Below are 16,809 nucleotides of genomic sequence, written 5' to 3'. Positions count from 1 at the left end.
TTGGCTGCTTCCTGCAGGGAAGCTGCATGAGAAACCATCAATGAAAGCCGTCACTTACCTAAACCAGTTATACATGTTAATTGTCGCACTCGATCACCCAATTCGAATTTTGACAATAAGGACTAATGAGTTGTGAAAATGATCGATCGATCATCATATGTAGAGAGGCAGTAGTAGTAGTAGTCGCTGCTCGTGATGTCAAACGGAGCTAAACCCCCTTGAGCGTCCAACCAACAACATCCTTGGCTGCAGACTCTGGTGGTGCCTTCTCAATACGGGTCTTTCTTGCAGTGTCTTATTAGTATTTTCCCACTTACGACGTCAACTTCTTCCCAGTGATATGATGACTCGCTGTCTACTTACTGTGTTTATCTACGGATCGATATTATGACGGACTATAGTGCAAAAGACGCAGTTTTAGTACTCCTTTACTTTCATCACGACCCACACTGGTCTCACTTCCAGACTCGACAGCTTTCATGTACGTCGACGTCAACGGCTTCTATTTCTTCATTTATAAGAAGCTGGTGTCGAAGCGACCGTATAATGACGGCTACAATATAGTTATGATATGAAATTTAAAAACAACCAGAATGATACTTTACGATAGGTCCTGTAATGCTACCAGGATTTCATGAAACATGACGATTTGCTTTCATAGTCGATATCAGAGAGTATTATCATGACTACCGATATCACATCTGTGATGAATCGGTGTATCATGTATCTATAAATTCTGTCTATGACATCAAAGCGCCTAAGGAGTGCAACGGCCCGTGAAACGAGGATACAAGGAGCAGTCGCGAACGGTGTAACGAGCACACAACCAAGCCAAGAAACGTTCGAGACCAAGACCGTAACCACCGTGAGGGGAGGTACCGTACCTATATTGTAGGTGCATATTAGTTATACGTCTCTTTAAACAAATTACATGACGGGGAGAGGCTCGTGAAGGCTTGACTTACTTGCGCTGGTCAGTGTACCAGTAGTACGGGGAAGGATCCATGCCTTCGTGCTTGTAGGCGGCCATGAGCTCATCCCAGTCGTCCATTCTCATACTACCACCGACGATCTCACCAACACCAGGCATGAGAACGTCCACACTCTCAGTGACACGGCGGTCTTCAGCGTCCTTCTTCATGTAGAAGGCCTTGATCTCAGCGGGGAAGTGGGTCAGGAAGATGGGCTGGTTGATGATATCGGTCATCTTTCTCTCAGCAGCCTCGGCAATGTCATCGCCGAACTCGTGAGGCTTGCCCTCCTCGTTGGGGATGTCGTGTTCCCGCAGCCATTCAATGGCATCGGAGTACTTCATCCGCTTGAAGGGGCGGCTAGGGGGCTTGAAGTCGGGGTTGAGTTTCTCGATGAGAGCCTTGGTGGCCTGCTCAGCCAGAGTCAGATCAATAACACGGCAGATGACGTGCTCAAGGTGATCGAGGAGGTCGTTGAAAGTGATGAAGTCAAGCTCTGCCTCGATGTGGGTGTACTCGGACAGATGGCGACGGGTAAGCGACTTCTCAGCGCGGAAAGAAGGGCACACACAGAAGACATCACCAAGGGAAGGGAGGCAAGTCTCCAGGTAAAGCTGGGAGGACTGGGTCAAATAAGCATTCTCGCCATAGTAGTCGAAACCGAACAAGGTGCTTCCACCCTCCACCTGAGTCTGAACCATGGCAGGAGGGGTAACTTCCAGCATGCGGTTCTCTTCGAAGGTCTGACGGAAAGCCCGGAGGGTAGCCGCGCGAACCTTCATGACTGACGAGGCGGTCTCACCACGGAGGACGAGGTGACGGTTGTCATAGAGGGTTTGGGGATCAGCATCAGGTGCAACTCTAGTGGTGATAGCCTCCTTGTCACCAGCAGCGCGGCCAATGATAGTGTAGAAATCGGCGTGCAGCTCACGGTTGTTGGGAGCATGTTGCTTAGGGGGGACGGCACGCATCTCACCATGGATAGCAATCGAGGTCTCAAGAGTAAGAGTCATGGCATCGTAAGTCTTACACAGGTTGCCCGTCAGGACGCACTGCAGGTAGCCATAGCCATCAGTCAGAGTGAGGAAGATAACGTCCTTCTGAGCACGCAGACGGTGGACTCTTCCAACCACACGAACACGAGTTCCAGGAGTCTCAGACTCGGGGGATCCCAGCTTGACAACGGCCGGATCAGTCACATCAAGACGGATCTTGGTGGGCTTGGGAAGTGATGTGTCCTCCGTAAGAACGACCTTCTTTGCCTCCTCAAGGATAGCCTGTCGCTTCTCAGCCTCCTGCTTCTCACGGATAGCCAATTCTTGTTCCTTCGCAGCCTTTCTCTTCCGTTGCTCATACAGGTTGGTGGCCTTCTTGACCGCCGACTTCGTGGCCGGCTTCCACTCCAATTTAGACGCGGGGTCGGCACCTGCCTCCGTGGGCTCAGTCTGGGACTTGCGGGTCAAGTACTGGTTGCCATCGGTAGGGGCGTGCTGCAAGAAAGCATGAAGGAGAGTCTTGTAGGGGGCAGATTCGGTTCCGTTGGCGGTCGAGTCGTCCCTGCCGACATCTTCGTCAATGTAGATAGAAGCCATTTTGGTGCCTCAAGTGTAGGGATCTGGCCCGCGCGAGTGAATTGGGGGAGTATGAGCTGGGCTCTGGCGGAGATGTCAGTCAAATGTGTTGCGGAGACGCATGTGAGTCACCACGAGAGTCTTCTTATCGGGCGCTCATAGGCATTGAGTGATAAGACAAAATGACAGAAAGCACTCACATGTAGACCAGCACTCTGATCAGGAAGGCGACTATGCAGCAAGTCCCGCGGGAATGGAGGCCAAAATGTTCAACTCGCACAGTGTGGAAGTGAACAGTGGAGGGGTAAATTTTTGGATCCCGATATCCCCACGTATTATTCAGGCATCAATAAGGCATACACTCTGCCGCCCAGCACGGATACTACCTTATCTAACCACTTGGAGACCCGGGATAATCTTACGTCCGGACGATGTAGTACAGTAGTCATTATGCACCGGATCCATTAGTTATGAGCAAAATCGAGGGTTTTCATGGGATGAAGTAGTCCTAAGAAGAAGACACATCGAATGATGTTTAAGATAAGGCCCCTCACGCCGATGGAGACAGAAAGCACTACCGTTTTGAATATCTCAGTTGCCATGTCATATCTTCTAAAGATGTTTCTTGTCTTCTCAACCAGCAATCCTATGGGCATTAACTCTGTACGGAGTAGTGAAAGGGTTATAACTGTACGAAGTTTGGTACTGGCCATTTGCAAAAAGGCCCGCCATGGAAGGTAGGCCTAAGGCGCCAAGACCCTATTGTTCTGCAGCCGGATCGGATCAACACATAGTCCGTCAGGACCAAGAGCCGCTGACCAGGACACCCCACCAACACAGATCGTTCGTAGACGCTGTGGCTGGTTGAAAGTCTCCTGTTAGCCCCGCATTCTGGCACTTCCGCTGATTGATCAATCATTTATGATCAGAATGACCGATCGCAATGTGGGAAAAGCAAAGTCCCAACTGATGCATCTCAGGGGATGGCATAACTCCTGGAGGCGCTGATACCGCTGCTGCAGGGCGATAGAACGAATTATAGATTTCTCAGCATCTGCCTTGGCCGAAATTACGCTGTCTCCCGAACTTGTTAGTCGGCCATCGTCTGAACACGAACCAGAAGCGGTTGCTTTGGGCAGGCTACTTGATACCACCCATTCTGAGATCGATTGATAGCAGAACAAAGCGCTTCAATCAGCGTGGAAGCGCAGCATGCTTCAGAGTGGGAAAGCCGCTGCTTAGTGCTGCTCATGCGACGGATGACAGATGGTGGGATGGAGACCATTTCCCCATCTTTTGCCTCAAAAGTATGGATCTGCTAAAACCTTTCACTCCACAAGAATTGATTACGCTATTACTATAATTATCCATTGGGACTTTTCCCGCAGTCACAATGATGGTTCAAGTTCACCATGGAGCATTGACTGGTTGAGGAATCCTTTTGCCGCAAATCCCCTTTTTTACCCACCTGCTTTTCCTCCCCCTTTGATACATCGATTACATACTTGCTGCTCTGTCTCGGCCCATTCCTTGCTTACCTGACCCTGTACCAGTCTGTCTCTTTTTGGCTAGTTCCTCGCGTTCTTTACTATCTGGGATTGTTGGTTCTCCCACAACAGTTCCCTGGGTTCGAGTGTGATTTTATTTTAATTACTTGAGTTGTTGATGATAATATTCTGATAAGCTTTCATTTTCTTTGATTACTGTTTACTTGCATTTCTATAAGATAGTTTGGGAAACGCAAGAGAAGAATCGGAGGGTGTTGTTCTTGTTCTGTCCTCGCGGATATCGTTCATTCATTATTATCTTTATTTTCTCCTCACTATTTATCGCGCCTGTGTCCCTCAAACACGCGCCCCCCCTTTTCCCCTACCAGGGGCCCTCTTTTTTCCTCACCCTTCTTTTCCGCTTAACTTGTACTGGCGGCTGTAACCTTTTAGTTTAATTGTTCTTTGCAATTACTTTCTCTCTTTCCCTTTGCTTTTCTTTTACTCTTCGTCTACTGTTATTACCACTTATCCCTTTTCAGTTGGATTGTCGGCGGCCTTTGGATACCTTCTTTGTCAACGTTTGGGTCCGCTACAACCTGGCACTCTGGCAGGTCTGGGGCGTTCTCCCTCTCCAGTACTCCGTACTCTCATTTGACAGGGCCACCTTTATTTTATCATTATTTTTATCTTTTATCTTTGTCCTCTCATTCTAATCTCGGTTGGATCTCAGTCGGAGCACAACATCACTCTTGCTTTAGTCTCTCGGCCTCCTCACCCGCAAAGCCCCCTAAAGCAACTAAACCAGCGCAGGTTTGTCTCCGTTTCCACCAACTCAACCATTCATTGTCCATGCACATTCCAATTGACTAGCGGGATCCCTTCTAGACACGTCTTTATTGGCAGTCTTTCTGCTCCGTGCTCTTTGCCGTCCTTCCTGCTCTTCTTTCTCAGTTTGGTTACCCTCATTCTGGCCTCTCCAGGTCTCTGTTTTCTTCCTTATTTTCCCCCTTCTCTTTTCGGGGGTGATCATCGGGCCCGGCCTTTTTTCCCTCTCTCCTGGCCATTCCTACCGTGTTGATTGCCTAGTACGTCCTCTCCCCCTTGACTAAGTGATATCGTTAATTTCCATCGACCACGAACTCATCTTAATCCGTTTTCCTTCATTAGGGGGACAATTGTGTCCTACTCGCTCCCTTCCCTCGCCATGCAAACCTCCGATGCAAGCATTCCGAGTCGTCTGATCCCTTCCAAGTTTTCCCACCTCAACGCGGACAGCACCGGCTTCTCTCACGGAGCATACGCCTCCAACAATATTCCCCTGCAGGGCCTAACGGACCGGAACGCTCGTCGAGCCAATATCCCTGCGATTAATACCTCTGCTCCCGTCTCGGACAACATGGCCGCCTCTGGCGCCGCGTTTGACATGAACTTCACTCCCCTGCTACCTTCTCAGCTGCTGCTTGGTAGCCCCTTTCAGCCGGGTACTCCTTCTGCATTCGCTTCGCCTCAATTCGCCAATTTCGGCGGCTTTCCTCAAACGAATGCCTCATCACATGCCCAGAATCATCAGAGTCACCATCAGCTCGGAAGTCCAACCCAGCCCTCGCAGAATGCTGGCCTATATTCTAGTATGATGTCGACGGATGGTATAGGTAATTCTCAAATGCTGGGAGCTCCTCAGTCTCCTGTTGGTGGGATGGGACCACTGGGCAACGCAGGGTACGGAAGTCCCGCTGCCTCGGTGACCCCTGGCTTGCTTTCGGGTACGAGCCGAACCGTATACCTAGGCAACATCCCGGCAGAAACCTCCGCAGAAGAGATCTTGAACCATGTTCGAAGCGGTCAAATCGAGTCGGTTCGTTTGCTTCCTGATAAGAACTGTGCTTTCATCTCCTTCCTGGACAGCAACTCCGCAACCCACTTTCACTCGGATGCAATCTTGAAGAAGCTTGCCATCAAGGGGAATGACATTAAGGTGGGTTGGGGCAAACCCTCCCAGGTGCCTACTTCGGTCGCTTTGGCTGTGCAGCAGTCCGGCGCATCGCGGAATGTATACCTGGGCAACCTGTCGGAGGACATGACAGAAGAGGAACTGCGGGAGGAGCTAGGAAAATTCGGGCCTATCGATACCGTCAAGATCGTCAAGGAGAAGGCGATTGGATTCGTCCACTTCTTGTCCATCAGCAACGCGATGAAGGCTGTTTCTCAACTTCCTCAGGAGGCTAAGTGGCAGGCACCCAGGCGCGTGTTCTACGGCAAAGATCGGTGCGCTTATGTTTCCAAAACACAGCAGCAAAATGCAGCTCAGTTCCTGGGTATTGCCCCTGGTTATGCACACATCCTCAATTCGGCGGACCGTGATTTGATCACCAACGCACTCGCTCAGCAATCTGTGGCCGCCGCAGCTGTGGCCACCACAGCCGGCGGAGTCAACAACTTGGGCAACCGGACCATCTATTTGGGCAACATTCACCCCGAAACGACTATCGAGGAGATTTGCAACGTTGTACGTGGTGGTTTGCTGCATCATATTCGCTATATTCCCGATAAGCATATTTGCTTTGTTACTTTCATTGATCCTACGTCAGCCGCATCATTCTACGCCTTGAGCAACCTGCAGGGCCTCATGATTCATAACCGTCGTCTGAAGATTGGCTGGGGTAAGCATTCCGGTCCTCTTCCGCCAGCTATCGCCCTGGCCGTGAGTGGCGGTGCTTCTCGTAATGTCTATGTCGGTAATCTTGATGAGACCTGGTCGGAGGAGCGCCTTCGCCAAGACTTCTCCGAATATGGAGAGATCGAGCTTGTCAACACGCTCCGTGAAAAGAGCTGCGCATTTGTCAATTTCACCAACATCGCCAATGCCATCAAGGCGATTGAAGGGATGCGGAACCGCGACGAATACAAGCGATTCAAGATCAACTTTGGCAAGGATCGCTGCGGAAACCCCCCGCGTCAAGCTGGTAATGGAGGTCCGCAGGGTCGTAATGGGTCCGGGTTTGAGGGACCTCAGTCACCTTCTCCAGCCTTGAATGGCTTCCAGCAGAACCTAAGCCAATCTGGCTCGGGCTCTAGCCCGACTCATCCTGCGCTGTCTCCTGCCCCAGGGTCTACGGGTTCTCAGAATGGTCAGCACCACAGGCATCCCCTGCAGACCGTCTCATCCCCGTCTGGCATTCTGAATGTCGGTGCAAACAATCCTTTGACGATGTACCTCAACCAAATGTCCGCCCAGCAAGCTCAGGAGCAGGAAAACCGGCTGAATGACCCCATGACCTTAGCTGGTCTCCAGTCCCAGCCTCAACCGCCACAACAGCAGTCGCTCTACAATGGCGCGAGCACTGGTGAGCTTTCCAACGGCAGCATCGAGGCCCCGTTGCACCAACACAAGCCGTCGACCAACGGATTCTTGAATGTAACCAACGGCTCTACGGGCCCCGGCCACCATGCTACTGCTAGCACCAGCAGCCTGAATGTGCCACGGGCGCAACATTCCCGGGCCGTGAGTTTGCCATCGTTTTCTCAGGAGCCTTTCGGGTCTGTTTCGAGCCAGCCTCCCCGTTCCGGAATTGCTCATCAGCCGCAAAGCAGCTTTTCAAGCTTCACCTCTGCTCTAGGCGGTCTCAGCCATGCCGGCTTCGGGTTGGCCATCCAGAACGAGAGTTCGCTGCCCGGCTGGGCTGAGGAGGAGATTGGAGCTAAATAATTGCACCCTGCCGCTGCAAGGGTGATGCCCGCTATTCCACTTGATGAGCATAGCCATTCTTCTTCTGCGTTCTGTTCCACCTATATTGCTTTGCCACTTGGCTAATTCCTTCGATGTCTCCATTCTGATTTCTTTCTTTGTATTGGTTTCATTTCACTTCACTTTGGCTTTTCTCTCTTTCTGTTAATTGTGCAAATTTCCTTTCTTCGGCAACCCCCTCTTACCGATTTTAATATTCCTTTATTCCTATACCATCCTATGTATTGCTAGCTGGGCATGATCTTCTTCATCTTCTTTTGCCTTTCTTTCTTGTCATTTCCATACTTTGATTCTGCTTTTTTTTTGGCCATTTTGCCGTTTCTGATCTCCAGTTGGCTACGAAGGCGGGTGAGATCGCAGCCAGATCCTAGACCAGTTTCGGTGGGGTCTGTTGATGTCTCAGGCTGCTTATTTGCATATGTGATGCCATTCAACGGAACTAATCCCGAGCATAGAGCTCCCCTGTTGCATTTTGATTACGACAAGGGTTTATATAGCGGCGGAGGTAATTGATCCAGGATGATAATAGTGGATCCGCCAGCAAGGAACATAAGAAAGACGAGAAGAAGAGTGCTCAGTGCATAAGAAATGACAGACATGTGGTCACAATATCAAAATACTCCCAATAGAACTGTAGTACTAAATTGTACGGAGTAGCAGCTACCGCATTGGGTAATGCGTCAACACTGCTATCACGTGAGCATATACCCGCTTGGTCGCGCTAGGCCGGATGAAGATGTACCATGGAACCAAACGAAGCCGCTGCGATCACCATCATTTCATTTCACCACCACCTCGAGGTCCTTCATCACCACCGTTCTTTGACGACACGGTAAAGGCCGCTTCACACCTCTATTGAAGCACAATGTCTTTGCCTCCAGAACAAATTAATATCAAGCGTCGCAGAGAAGAGGAGCCGGTCGAGACTTTATGTAAGACTCCTTGATTCGTCGCATGAGCGGCCCTTCTTTTAGTGACGAGGCCCCTCAACTGCAGAATATCACTAGCAGTTCCCGTCTGCTTTTGATCATTTTACCAAGTTGCCAACGCTAATGCAATTTCCAGACATTCAGTCAGAGCTGCATCAGACTAAGCGTCGATTCACGGACTTTGTCTTCCAAAGAGTTCAGATCAGTGGCAATAGCCATGAAGACAGCTCGTCTAGCCCCTCTTCTTTCTCAGCAGCGCGGAGAAAACTGCTTACTCCGCGGTCGGTGAGCAACACCGTCTATCCAACTACTGGGGGCGTGACCAACCGCGTCGCTGGTGCAGGAGCAACTGTCCCCTTGGTAAGAGCCACGTCTCCTGGGGCAGAGTTCCGCGAGGAACGTCGCCTGGCGAACGCTCGGAAAGAAAATGAGGAGAAGTTGAGAAAAGCCTTGCTTTCAACGCCTACAGAAAGCCAGCCGGGGACCCCATCTGCTGTTCCAGCTTCTAGTGGAACCGATGCCGCTAGAAAGGTAGCTTCATCTGCATCCAGTGAGAGAGGAAGCCTGGCTTCCTCGCCGGGACGGACGCAATCTCTACGCCGGTTCCAGATATCTAGATCCACTACGCCAATGAGCCCGCTCCGTAGCACAGGCGGTGGTGTCCAGAAACGCAAAGATGGCGCGGTCGCGGTGCTAGTAGAGAAACTGAGGCGCACGCCGTATTCGAGACAGGCGTCGATGGTTGCTGATGCTGCTGCTCAGGTGGATGAACAGGCAAGCATGACGGTTGCGGGCGCTCTGGCCTCCGAGCCCGAACGGCCGAGGAAGCGGCCGGTGGTGAACCAAGCGGAGAAGAAATGGAGAGAGGAGCGTAAGAGCGCGATCTCGGCTGCTAAGCAGCATATCTCACAGGTGCTGGACAGGGAGGCTGAGGCGGCCCATCAGAGTAATTGGGAGAATGAGTCGGAACGATTGGCAAGGGAACTGGAGAAAGTGGCTCTGGAGCTGGACTCAGAAATGGATGTGACGGCCACCGAAACAGACTACACGCAGCAATCGGGGTCGCAGTTTTCGAGACCGTCTCGGCCTCATTCGGTGATGCCCAAGCCTCCGTTGAAATACCAACCGCGCACGCCCAATAAGCATCGTGCGGGAGCCTCGGACGCACAAGTGATGCAAGGGCCAGTCGAGAAAGTTGAAGAGGCGGCGAACACTCTGCCCGCGGGGCCTGAAGAGGACGAGAGCGACGGGGAGTACGTCTACGACACGTACATACGGAAGCCACTCCCAGACACTGGACTGCTTCCGGACCCATTAGTTGGTTTGGATGCGGACCAAGAGGCTTGGTTGCGGCAGCATGGCATTGATGCGAATCGCCAAGACATTGGAGTTATCGTCATCACGCAGGAGGATGAGGAGTACTGGGAGAACTTTGTCGAAGACGATGAGGACGAGGAACGGTGGGATAGCGAGGATGCAGACTCGAACGGTAAGCAGTCGATCGCAATTTTGGCAGGACCTTCTGCAGACAAGGCTAACACCACGGGCGATCCCGGGCAGCTGAAAATAATCCCGCAAATGACTATCCAGATGAGGAATTGTCGTGGGATGATGAAGAGGATGATCCAACGGCTATCTACAACAAATACCGGACGTACGCTCGGTCTGATGACGAGGAGTTCGACTTTGACGACTCAGCCAGTGAGGGGCGCCATCGTAGTGGATTCGGGTTTCGGTCGCACGTGGATTCAGACGACGAGAGCTGGTGATCGGAGGGATTACGGTGACACACACACACACACACACACACACAGAGGGCGACACGCACAAGCCATCAATCAGGAAGCAAGTGAGCAGGGAATGGGGGCATGGCTGACCGAACAACGAGGCAGCGAGACTAGCTCGGGTGGCTGCGTCTGCAGAACTCACGCCTCGTTTGGGTTGAGGAATTCATCGTATGTATGGTACTTTTAAGGCCATGTTTATTGCTGGCAATCGACGAGGACGACGAGCTCCTCGATGAGGCTGGGCTCGAATCGACTCGACTGACCTCTTTTGCCGTCCTTGAAGTCATCGACGTAGGGCCCTGATTCACCGCAAGATCAGCAGCCGTCATGCCTCTGCAGAAATAATCTGCATCCGCATCGCTGCTGCAGGATGAGCTGGGCCGCGACGACAGGACTAGGCCGTAAGCCAAGTCGACCGATGTCTCCGGCCAGTAAGGACCGTTTCAGAATTGCAGTGGTGTATTCTTCCTTCCTTCTTTCCTTTCCCTTTCCTTCCCTTCCTCCGGGGAGAAAAATGATCGATCCTTCAGCATCTCGGTTTCCCTTTTTCCCCCTCCCATTCCCAACGCAGTAAGAACCACGAGAGCAGCAGATTAAGCTGATCTCACCACCACCACCCCTCCTCCTTCAGTTTTACTACTTCTAACCCCCCACGACCCTTAACACACAGACTCCAAAATAAGATTCTAACGGACCGAAGTAATGCGGGGTCCAAATCCTTCAAACAATCCTCAAGCCGATATCATTCGCCCTGTCATCTGATAATACGATAGATTAGAACCTTCTAACTTTTCTCTGAACAATCGTATTATACGGGAGTACTAGTCATGCTCATCTTTCGGCATTGAAACTAGAAGCGAAGAAGAACTGAAGAAAAATAAATTAAAAGAATTAATAATATCACGAAAAGACTAAAATAAGAAAAAAAAGAAACGTTGAAAAACCTAGTAAGACATACATGCACAACCAAAACAAGCCAACCACTCATCCACGCCCAACACCTCCATCTTGTCCAACCCACCTGATCGATCCCTCTTTTCTCTTCCCTCCTTCATACAGCTGTACGTAAGTAAGTAAGTAAGTATATACGTATGATGTATTGTATGTACTATTCTACATGCCGAGAATTCCATCCATGGCCTGTGCATCCACATCATGCAGTAAGTAATCCTCATTTATCTGCAACAAAATCCTTCCATCCATCCACCCCCATCCACCCGCCTAAATGAATAACCATTTGTAGGTTTTAGGTTAAGTTAGGTCAGACCAGGGTCAGGTTACACCTCTCTTTTCCATTTCCTATTCCTATTTTCTTTCCTGCGTTGCTTTTTGGGTTTGACTTTCATGTACGTTCGGGATCTGAAAAAAAGAAAATCCTTCGATCAGCATGAATTTGGTCTGCAGACTAGACTAGAATTTTCTTTTCCCACGCGTCTCTTTTTCGTCTGCTTGGGTCTACCTGTCATGTCTCGGATTGTAAGAAAATACTTATTCTGGGTTGGTGAGGTGAGGGGATCGGCGATTGGATGGTTCCATTTCTTTCTTTCTTTGGATTCTTCTTCTCTCTCGTATTGTCTAGATTGGGGGGAGGTGTGTGTATGTATACTATGCTTGGAGTATTAAGTATTACGGTGTAAAATATCGAGTACAGATAGGAAGAATTGGACTTGGCTGGTTAGAGTACGTGGGAGATGTATACATAGAAATCCTATAAGCTAGACATTAAGTATACATTTTCATGAGATAAACATGTGAATACTATCTAGCTATCATCCCAGTTCTGTCAACCCATATAAGATCAACCATATATAAGCGAGGATAGTTCCTATAGTGAAACCCCCACTATGTGGCTATGTGAGGAGATCAAAGCTCCTCTACTATACTAGACTATAGATTGGGTAGCGTGTGCTAGTTATACTATTATTGTAGTGCATATATTACTATAATACTCTTGGATATCAATTCCACATGGTACTTGTTTGTCTATAACTCGCATACGTAGGTAGAGGGTAAAGTATTCCTACCACAATGGCTTAATGCGCTATTTAAAGATAATCTCAACTACTAACTACCATTTCACTTGTACGTCTGATAGATTGTCGAGTGCCCAGCCAGGTACAGAGGAAATAATAAGTAGATAAGTCAGATAGACACTCGGTCAGTCTACCACTTGTGTATTATTCCGTCTCCCAATCTCACTGATATATTCATCAAGGTATACTCAGGTATAACACTATACTTATTTCGCTACACTGATAGTCAGCATTTGAAGTCAATACTTCAAAGCAGATATCTATAACCCACGTCTCACCCATAAAAAGCATCTCTCAGGCAAAAGTAGATATACGGTTCTACTTTTGAGTATAGAAGATGGTCTAAACCACTGTCATTCCATTTGGACATGGCGTATGGAGTTGACTTACACTACAACTAAATCTTCTAGTTGCAAGCATACTTCACTATCTGTAACCACCATACACACTATACATAAAATACCGTATCTAACACACTCACACCCGTATCCATACGTACCATTCACTACCTCTCGGCCATCGGACATAAGTGCCAAAAGAGTCTATGACAACAGAGTGGGCAGGCTTCCTTACAATATGGCCTGATTCGCGGCTGGGAATTCCCATGGTGTAAATATTCGCGCATTCATTCATGCGTTCCTCTACGCTTGTTCCGTACAACAAAGATGGATAGAAAGAATAATCTGGTTATATTGATGATTGTCCATAGTCCCAGTAGCTGTTATTTCCGTAGCCAACCCTTTCAAAGGTGTTAAAAAACAAAAAAGTGATGAGAACCAACCCACCCTTAGCCATGTGTGTAAAATGCATGTATGCAAGCAAAGATCAGATAGCCTCCCAAGTAGTAGTAGTAGTAATAGTAACATAACATGCTGATTTGTGCCGACGTAAAGAGCGAAATGAAATTTGACAAAAGAAATAAAGAGAAATGAGGATAGAAAGAGGATAGGATAGGAGAAGAAGAGGGGAAATCGAGGAATTAAACAGAGAGGTATCTTCGGACGGCCGTGAGTTGTATCAGAGAATTTCCAGACAAAATAATAGAAAAATAAAAACAATTTTCAAAGACATCAAAATTGTCGAGTCGGATGGTCATTAGGAAAGAGTGAGGAAGTGGAGGTGTGTGAAGGAGGGTCTTTTTTTCCCCCTCTTCTTTTCTTTTTTTTTATTTTCTCCTTCACCTGGGTATGCGTCTTCTGAGAACTTCCTCTTTCGACTCACGCATCCATGGATACCATATCCCCACCCAGTCAACCACACCGAATCGCGGGGCCCCCGATTCAGCGGCAAGACCCGCTCCCTCGCGAAGAAAGTCACCGTCACGGAGACGCCGTTGCTCTCGCAAGGTCGGGCACTTCTTTTCTTTGATGAAGCGATAGAATTTGCATTGGATACCCTGGAAGCCCCGGCGCTGCCGGCTAGGGAATTGTTGGTTGAAGCTTTCACGTACTTCTTTCCACTCTTGGCAGAGATCCACGCGGTGGTACCAGATGAAGTACATTTCCTCTTCCTCGTACTTCGGTCGAGGAGGTCGACGTCGCTCCGGAGCATTGCTGGAGCTGCTGGAAACCGAGTCATATCGCTCTCGCGAGTATGCGCCGGGCGATGACTCGGCCGATCGAGGTCGATACGGAAGAAATGCTGCGTCCTGGGATGATGCAGAGCTCTCCGCGTAGGGGTGATGGCCATCTGAATAGGGTGAATAAAAGTATTGGTTGGGACTGGGAGGATATAGAGGCGACAGTTGTGGTCCTGGGTGGCTGTAATGCATCCGAGAGCTCGTACTTTCTCTCTCTGATGATGGATTCAATAGAGAATCAATGGCCATGCGGCTTTGACGAGAAGCCGGCATGTAGTTTGCCTGTGGCCGCTCGTGAAGAGTCTCCATGGTAAATGTGTAATAACAGCGATAATAATAATAGACGCTTTAGTGGGGTGTTTCTTTTTTTCTCCTTGGGAAGAGAAGATGGTGTTCCAGTGGTAAGAGGGTGGAGGAAGTAGTGCGGAGACAAAAATAGTTGTTCCAGTGAAGGGAAGGAACAACCGCCAGAGGAGACCAAGTATATTTGACGAAGATGCAAGTAACGATGACTTCTCGCCCACTGTGAATATGTTGGACTAACCAGAGGAGGCCAGCACCAAAGGGGGGTGGGTGGGGAGGAGTTTAAAAGAAATAAGAAATTTGGAAAATAGTAAGAGATTAAGAAGAAAAAAAGGGAAGGAGTAAAAAATGAAAAATAAAAAATAAAAACAAATCAAGAAATGTGACAGATGTTGGGTGTGTCTCTTTCAGCAAAGGCCGAAGGCGCTTCTACACAGTTGCACTACCTTACAACTGGTGTGTGCCTTGGTGAAAGAGAAAGGGAGCAAGAGGAAGAGGGAAAAAAACAAAAATTCTTGGGAGAGCCAGAGGAAGTGACGTGGATAGGGTAGAAGGAGGAATGAGAAGCTTTGTTGAACCGATTAATTTCCCAGGACAAGCCAGTCCTTAAAGCATCGCCAACGCCGCACGAGACTCCCGGTTGGACTTTTAGTGAGGGCAATGGTGGCCAAGGGTCCCTGTTAGTTCTTCTTAACCCATGCAGCGTACCAAACCTCTGGGACTGCCTGGCCTGTAATAGAGGCCGAAGTGACTGCGCCCCCTGTCCGGTCGTGGGGAGAGTCACTCCTACGGCGGGTACACGACGGTGACCGGCGTGATGTGTAGCGCCTGCGCCAGCAGGGAGCTGCGAGGGTAGTATATTGGTTGGAAAAGAGGAGAAAGCCTTGTAGGAGGGGAGGGCTGTTCGTCCACTGGTGGCAGTGGTAGTAGTAGTCTCCTGTTGTTGTTGCTGGGGTTTATTCTCGCGTCTGTTCCTTCAACCCTAGTCCATCTGCAAGCATGTCCTCACTCGCGGTGGCTGTAAAATAGTATACCGGTATTTATTTCGGCCGGTGATCCAGATAAACAAAATAGATAGCAGTGAATAGTAATAAGATAGGAACCAAGATAGAAAAGATTCAAATAACAATAGCAGTAACCAGGCCTTATATGCAAGGATATAGTATCGTCTGGAAACCCGTCAAGCACCAGAAGGATTCGCCACTTATTTTCAACGCCAGATGGATCCTCAGCATTCAGAATGATGAACTGCAGGAGAGGATGAGCGAGGATAATAAGAAAACGACTGGATGAAAGAATGGCATCCGATGGATTGGATGGTTCAACAAGTGGAGATCGCGACAGGGTCACGTTGGCAGACCGACGACGTGCAGGGCCAGACTGGACGCTTGAGGGAGGTTAGTTTAGAGAGGGTCACCGTTGGATCGGGTAATTAATCGGGGCTTGCTGTAATTTATGATCTGGTTCGGATTTTCCTATGATTTTCCTTATTTTTATTCGGGCTTCTTATTTCCTTTTTTCTTGTTTTTATTTTAATTTTCATCCCTTTTTTAAATTCCCTGGTTTTATTTTTATCTACTTTTTTTCCTGATGTAGTTTTCATTCCTAGTTTATTTCGAATCTGGGTTCCAACTCCACTCTCTTTCTCCTTCGTCTTTTTCTTTACCCCTCAGAATTCCGGCTTGGCCAGTTCGTGCACTGTGCAGATTAGATATCAGAAAAGTCAATGTGGAATGAGGCCGTAATGAAGAATCCACAATCAAGCGAAAGCGTAAATCAAAGTTTTTTTTCTTCTCTAAAAAGAAAAAAAAAAGTGTGACGAAGGGAAAAGTGACGGAAGGAAGGAAGGGCCAAGGGAACAGGAATCGATCCTGATAAAACTGCCTAAAAAAAAAAAAAAAAACACCCCCAAGATTAGGTTCTCGAAGAACAAAGACGAAGAACGAGGAGTAAGAGTGAGTAGCATAGTAACTGCTAATTCAAATCACCCAGTGAGTTAACGTTGATAGTAATATAATGGGGATGAATAATAAGGATAGTCAAAACCAAACTCATAATAATGATATGATGATAATGATCGGTTGGGGTCCGGGCCAAATTGACGACAAGCTTAATGGGTCCGGGTCATTCAAATCGTCGACCCAGCTAACTAACTACACTACTGACACTACATCGCACAAGTTATCATTGTACTTACCTTAACCCTATTTAGTCATTTGGCAACTGGCACGGATATGAAGAAGATGATGATGATAATCACGATGACACCATCCTCAACTTGCCAACCAACAACGCGCCCTGCCCTCTCTTGTCTCTTCTTTTTATTTTCTTACCTCTGGGCGGAGGATTGGCCACGCGGGGAGTGAGGGGGAGCAGGCCTTCGAAAAGAGCCATCTGCATG

General features: G+C 48.8%; 5 protein-coding genes across 5 annotated transcripts; 2 read left to right on the top strand and 3 right to left on the bottom strand.

Moving 5' to 3' along the window:
• Positions 1-635: 635 nt before the first annotated feature.
• On the bottom strand, positions 636-2,832 carry BO85DRAFT_451438 (asparagine--tRNA ligase DED81). The gene is made up of 3 exons (XM_025660591.1): positions 2,743-2,832; positions 966-2,626; positions 636-884 (listed from the first exon to the last, which is right to left on the bottom strand). Exons 2-3 carry the CDS (start codon positions 2,561-2,563, stop codon positions 758-760), a joined length of 1,725 nt encoding a protein of 574 aa, XP_025513573.1. The 5' UTR covers positions 2,564-2,626; positions 2,743-2,832; the 3' UTR covers positions 636-757.
• A 174-nt stretch (positions 2,833-3,006) lies between these two features.
• Positions 3,007-4,883, bottom strand: BO85DRAFT_461275 (uncharacterized protein; the record flags this gene model as incomplete). Its single annotated transcript, XM_025661775.1, has 7 exons — positions 3,007-3,091; positions 3,210-3,247; positions 3,331-3,417; positions 3,478-3,647; positions 4,048-4,149; positions 4,598-4,678; positions 4,808-4,883. 7 exons carry the CDS (start codon positions 4,881-4,883, stop codon positions 3,007-3,009), a joined length of 639 nt encoding a protein of 212 aa, XP_025513572.1.
• On the top strand, positions 4,847-7,876 carry BO85DRAFT_78653 (putative differentiation regulator (Nrd1)). The gene has a single exon (XM_025665661.1). The coding sequence runs from the start codon at positions 5,237-5,239 to the stop codon at positions 7,736-7,738; it is 2,502 nt and encodes an 833-aa protein (XP_025513571.1). The 5' UTR covers positions 4,847-5,236; the 3' UTR covers positions 7,739-7,876.
• A 590-nt stretch (positions 7,877-8,466) lies between these two features.
• On the top strand, positions 8,467-10,612 carry BO85DRAFT_78590 (Iwr1 domain-containing protein). The gene is made up of 3 exons (XM_025665660.1): positions 8,467-8,709; positions 8,843-10,195; positions 10,267-10,612. Exons 1-3 carry the CDS (start codon positions 8,643-8,645, stop codon positions 10,473-10,475), a joined length of 1,629 nt encoding a protein of 542 aa, XP_025513570.1. The 5' UTR covers positions 8,467-8,642; the 3' UTR covers positions 10,476-10,612.
• A 76-nt stretch (positions 10,613-10,688) lies between these two features.
• BO85DRAFT_490189 (uncharacterized protein) lies at positions 10,689-14,414 on the bottom strand (the record flags this gene model as incomplete). Its single annotated transcript, XM_025663648.1, has 2 exons — positions 10,689-10,792; positions 13,748-14,414. 2 exons carry the CDS (start codon positions 14,412-14,414, stop codon positions 10,689-10,691), a joined length of 771 nt encoding a protein of 256 aa, XP_025513569.1.
• Positions 14,415-16,809: the final 2,395 nt, after the last annotated feature.

This window comes from Aspergillus piperis (genome assembly GCF_003184755.1).
Source record: "Aspergillus piperis CBS 112811 unplaced genomic scaffold BO85scaffold_15, whole genome shotgun sequence".
Taxonomy (NCBI): Eukaryota; Fungi; Ascomycota; class Eurotiomycetes; order Eurotiales; family Aspergillaceae; genus Aspergillus; species Aspergillus piperis.
The sequence above is the reverse complement of the archived record's forward strand: the minus strand, read 5'-3'. Positions and strand labels throughout refer to the sequence as shown.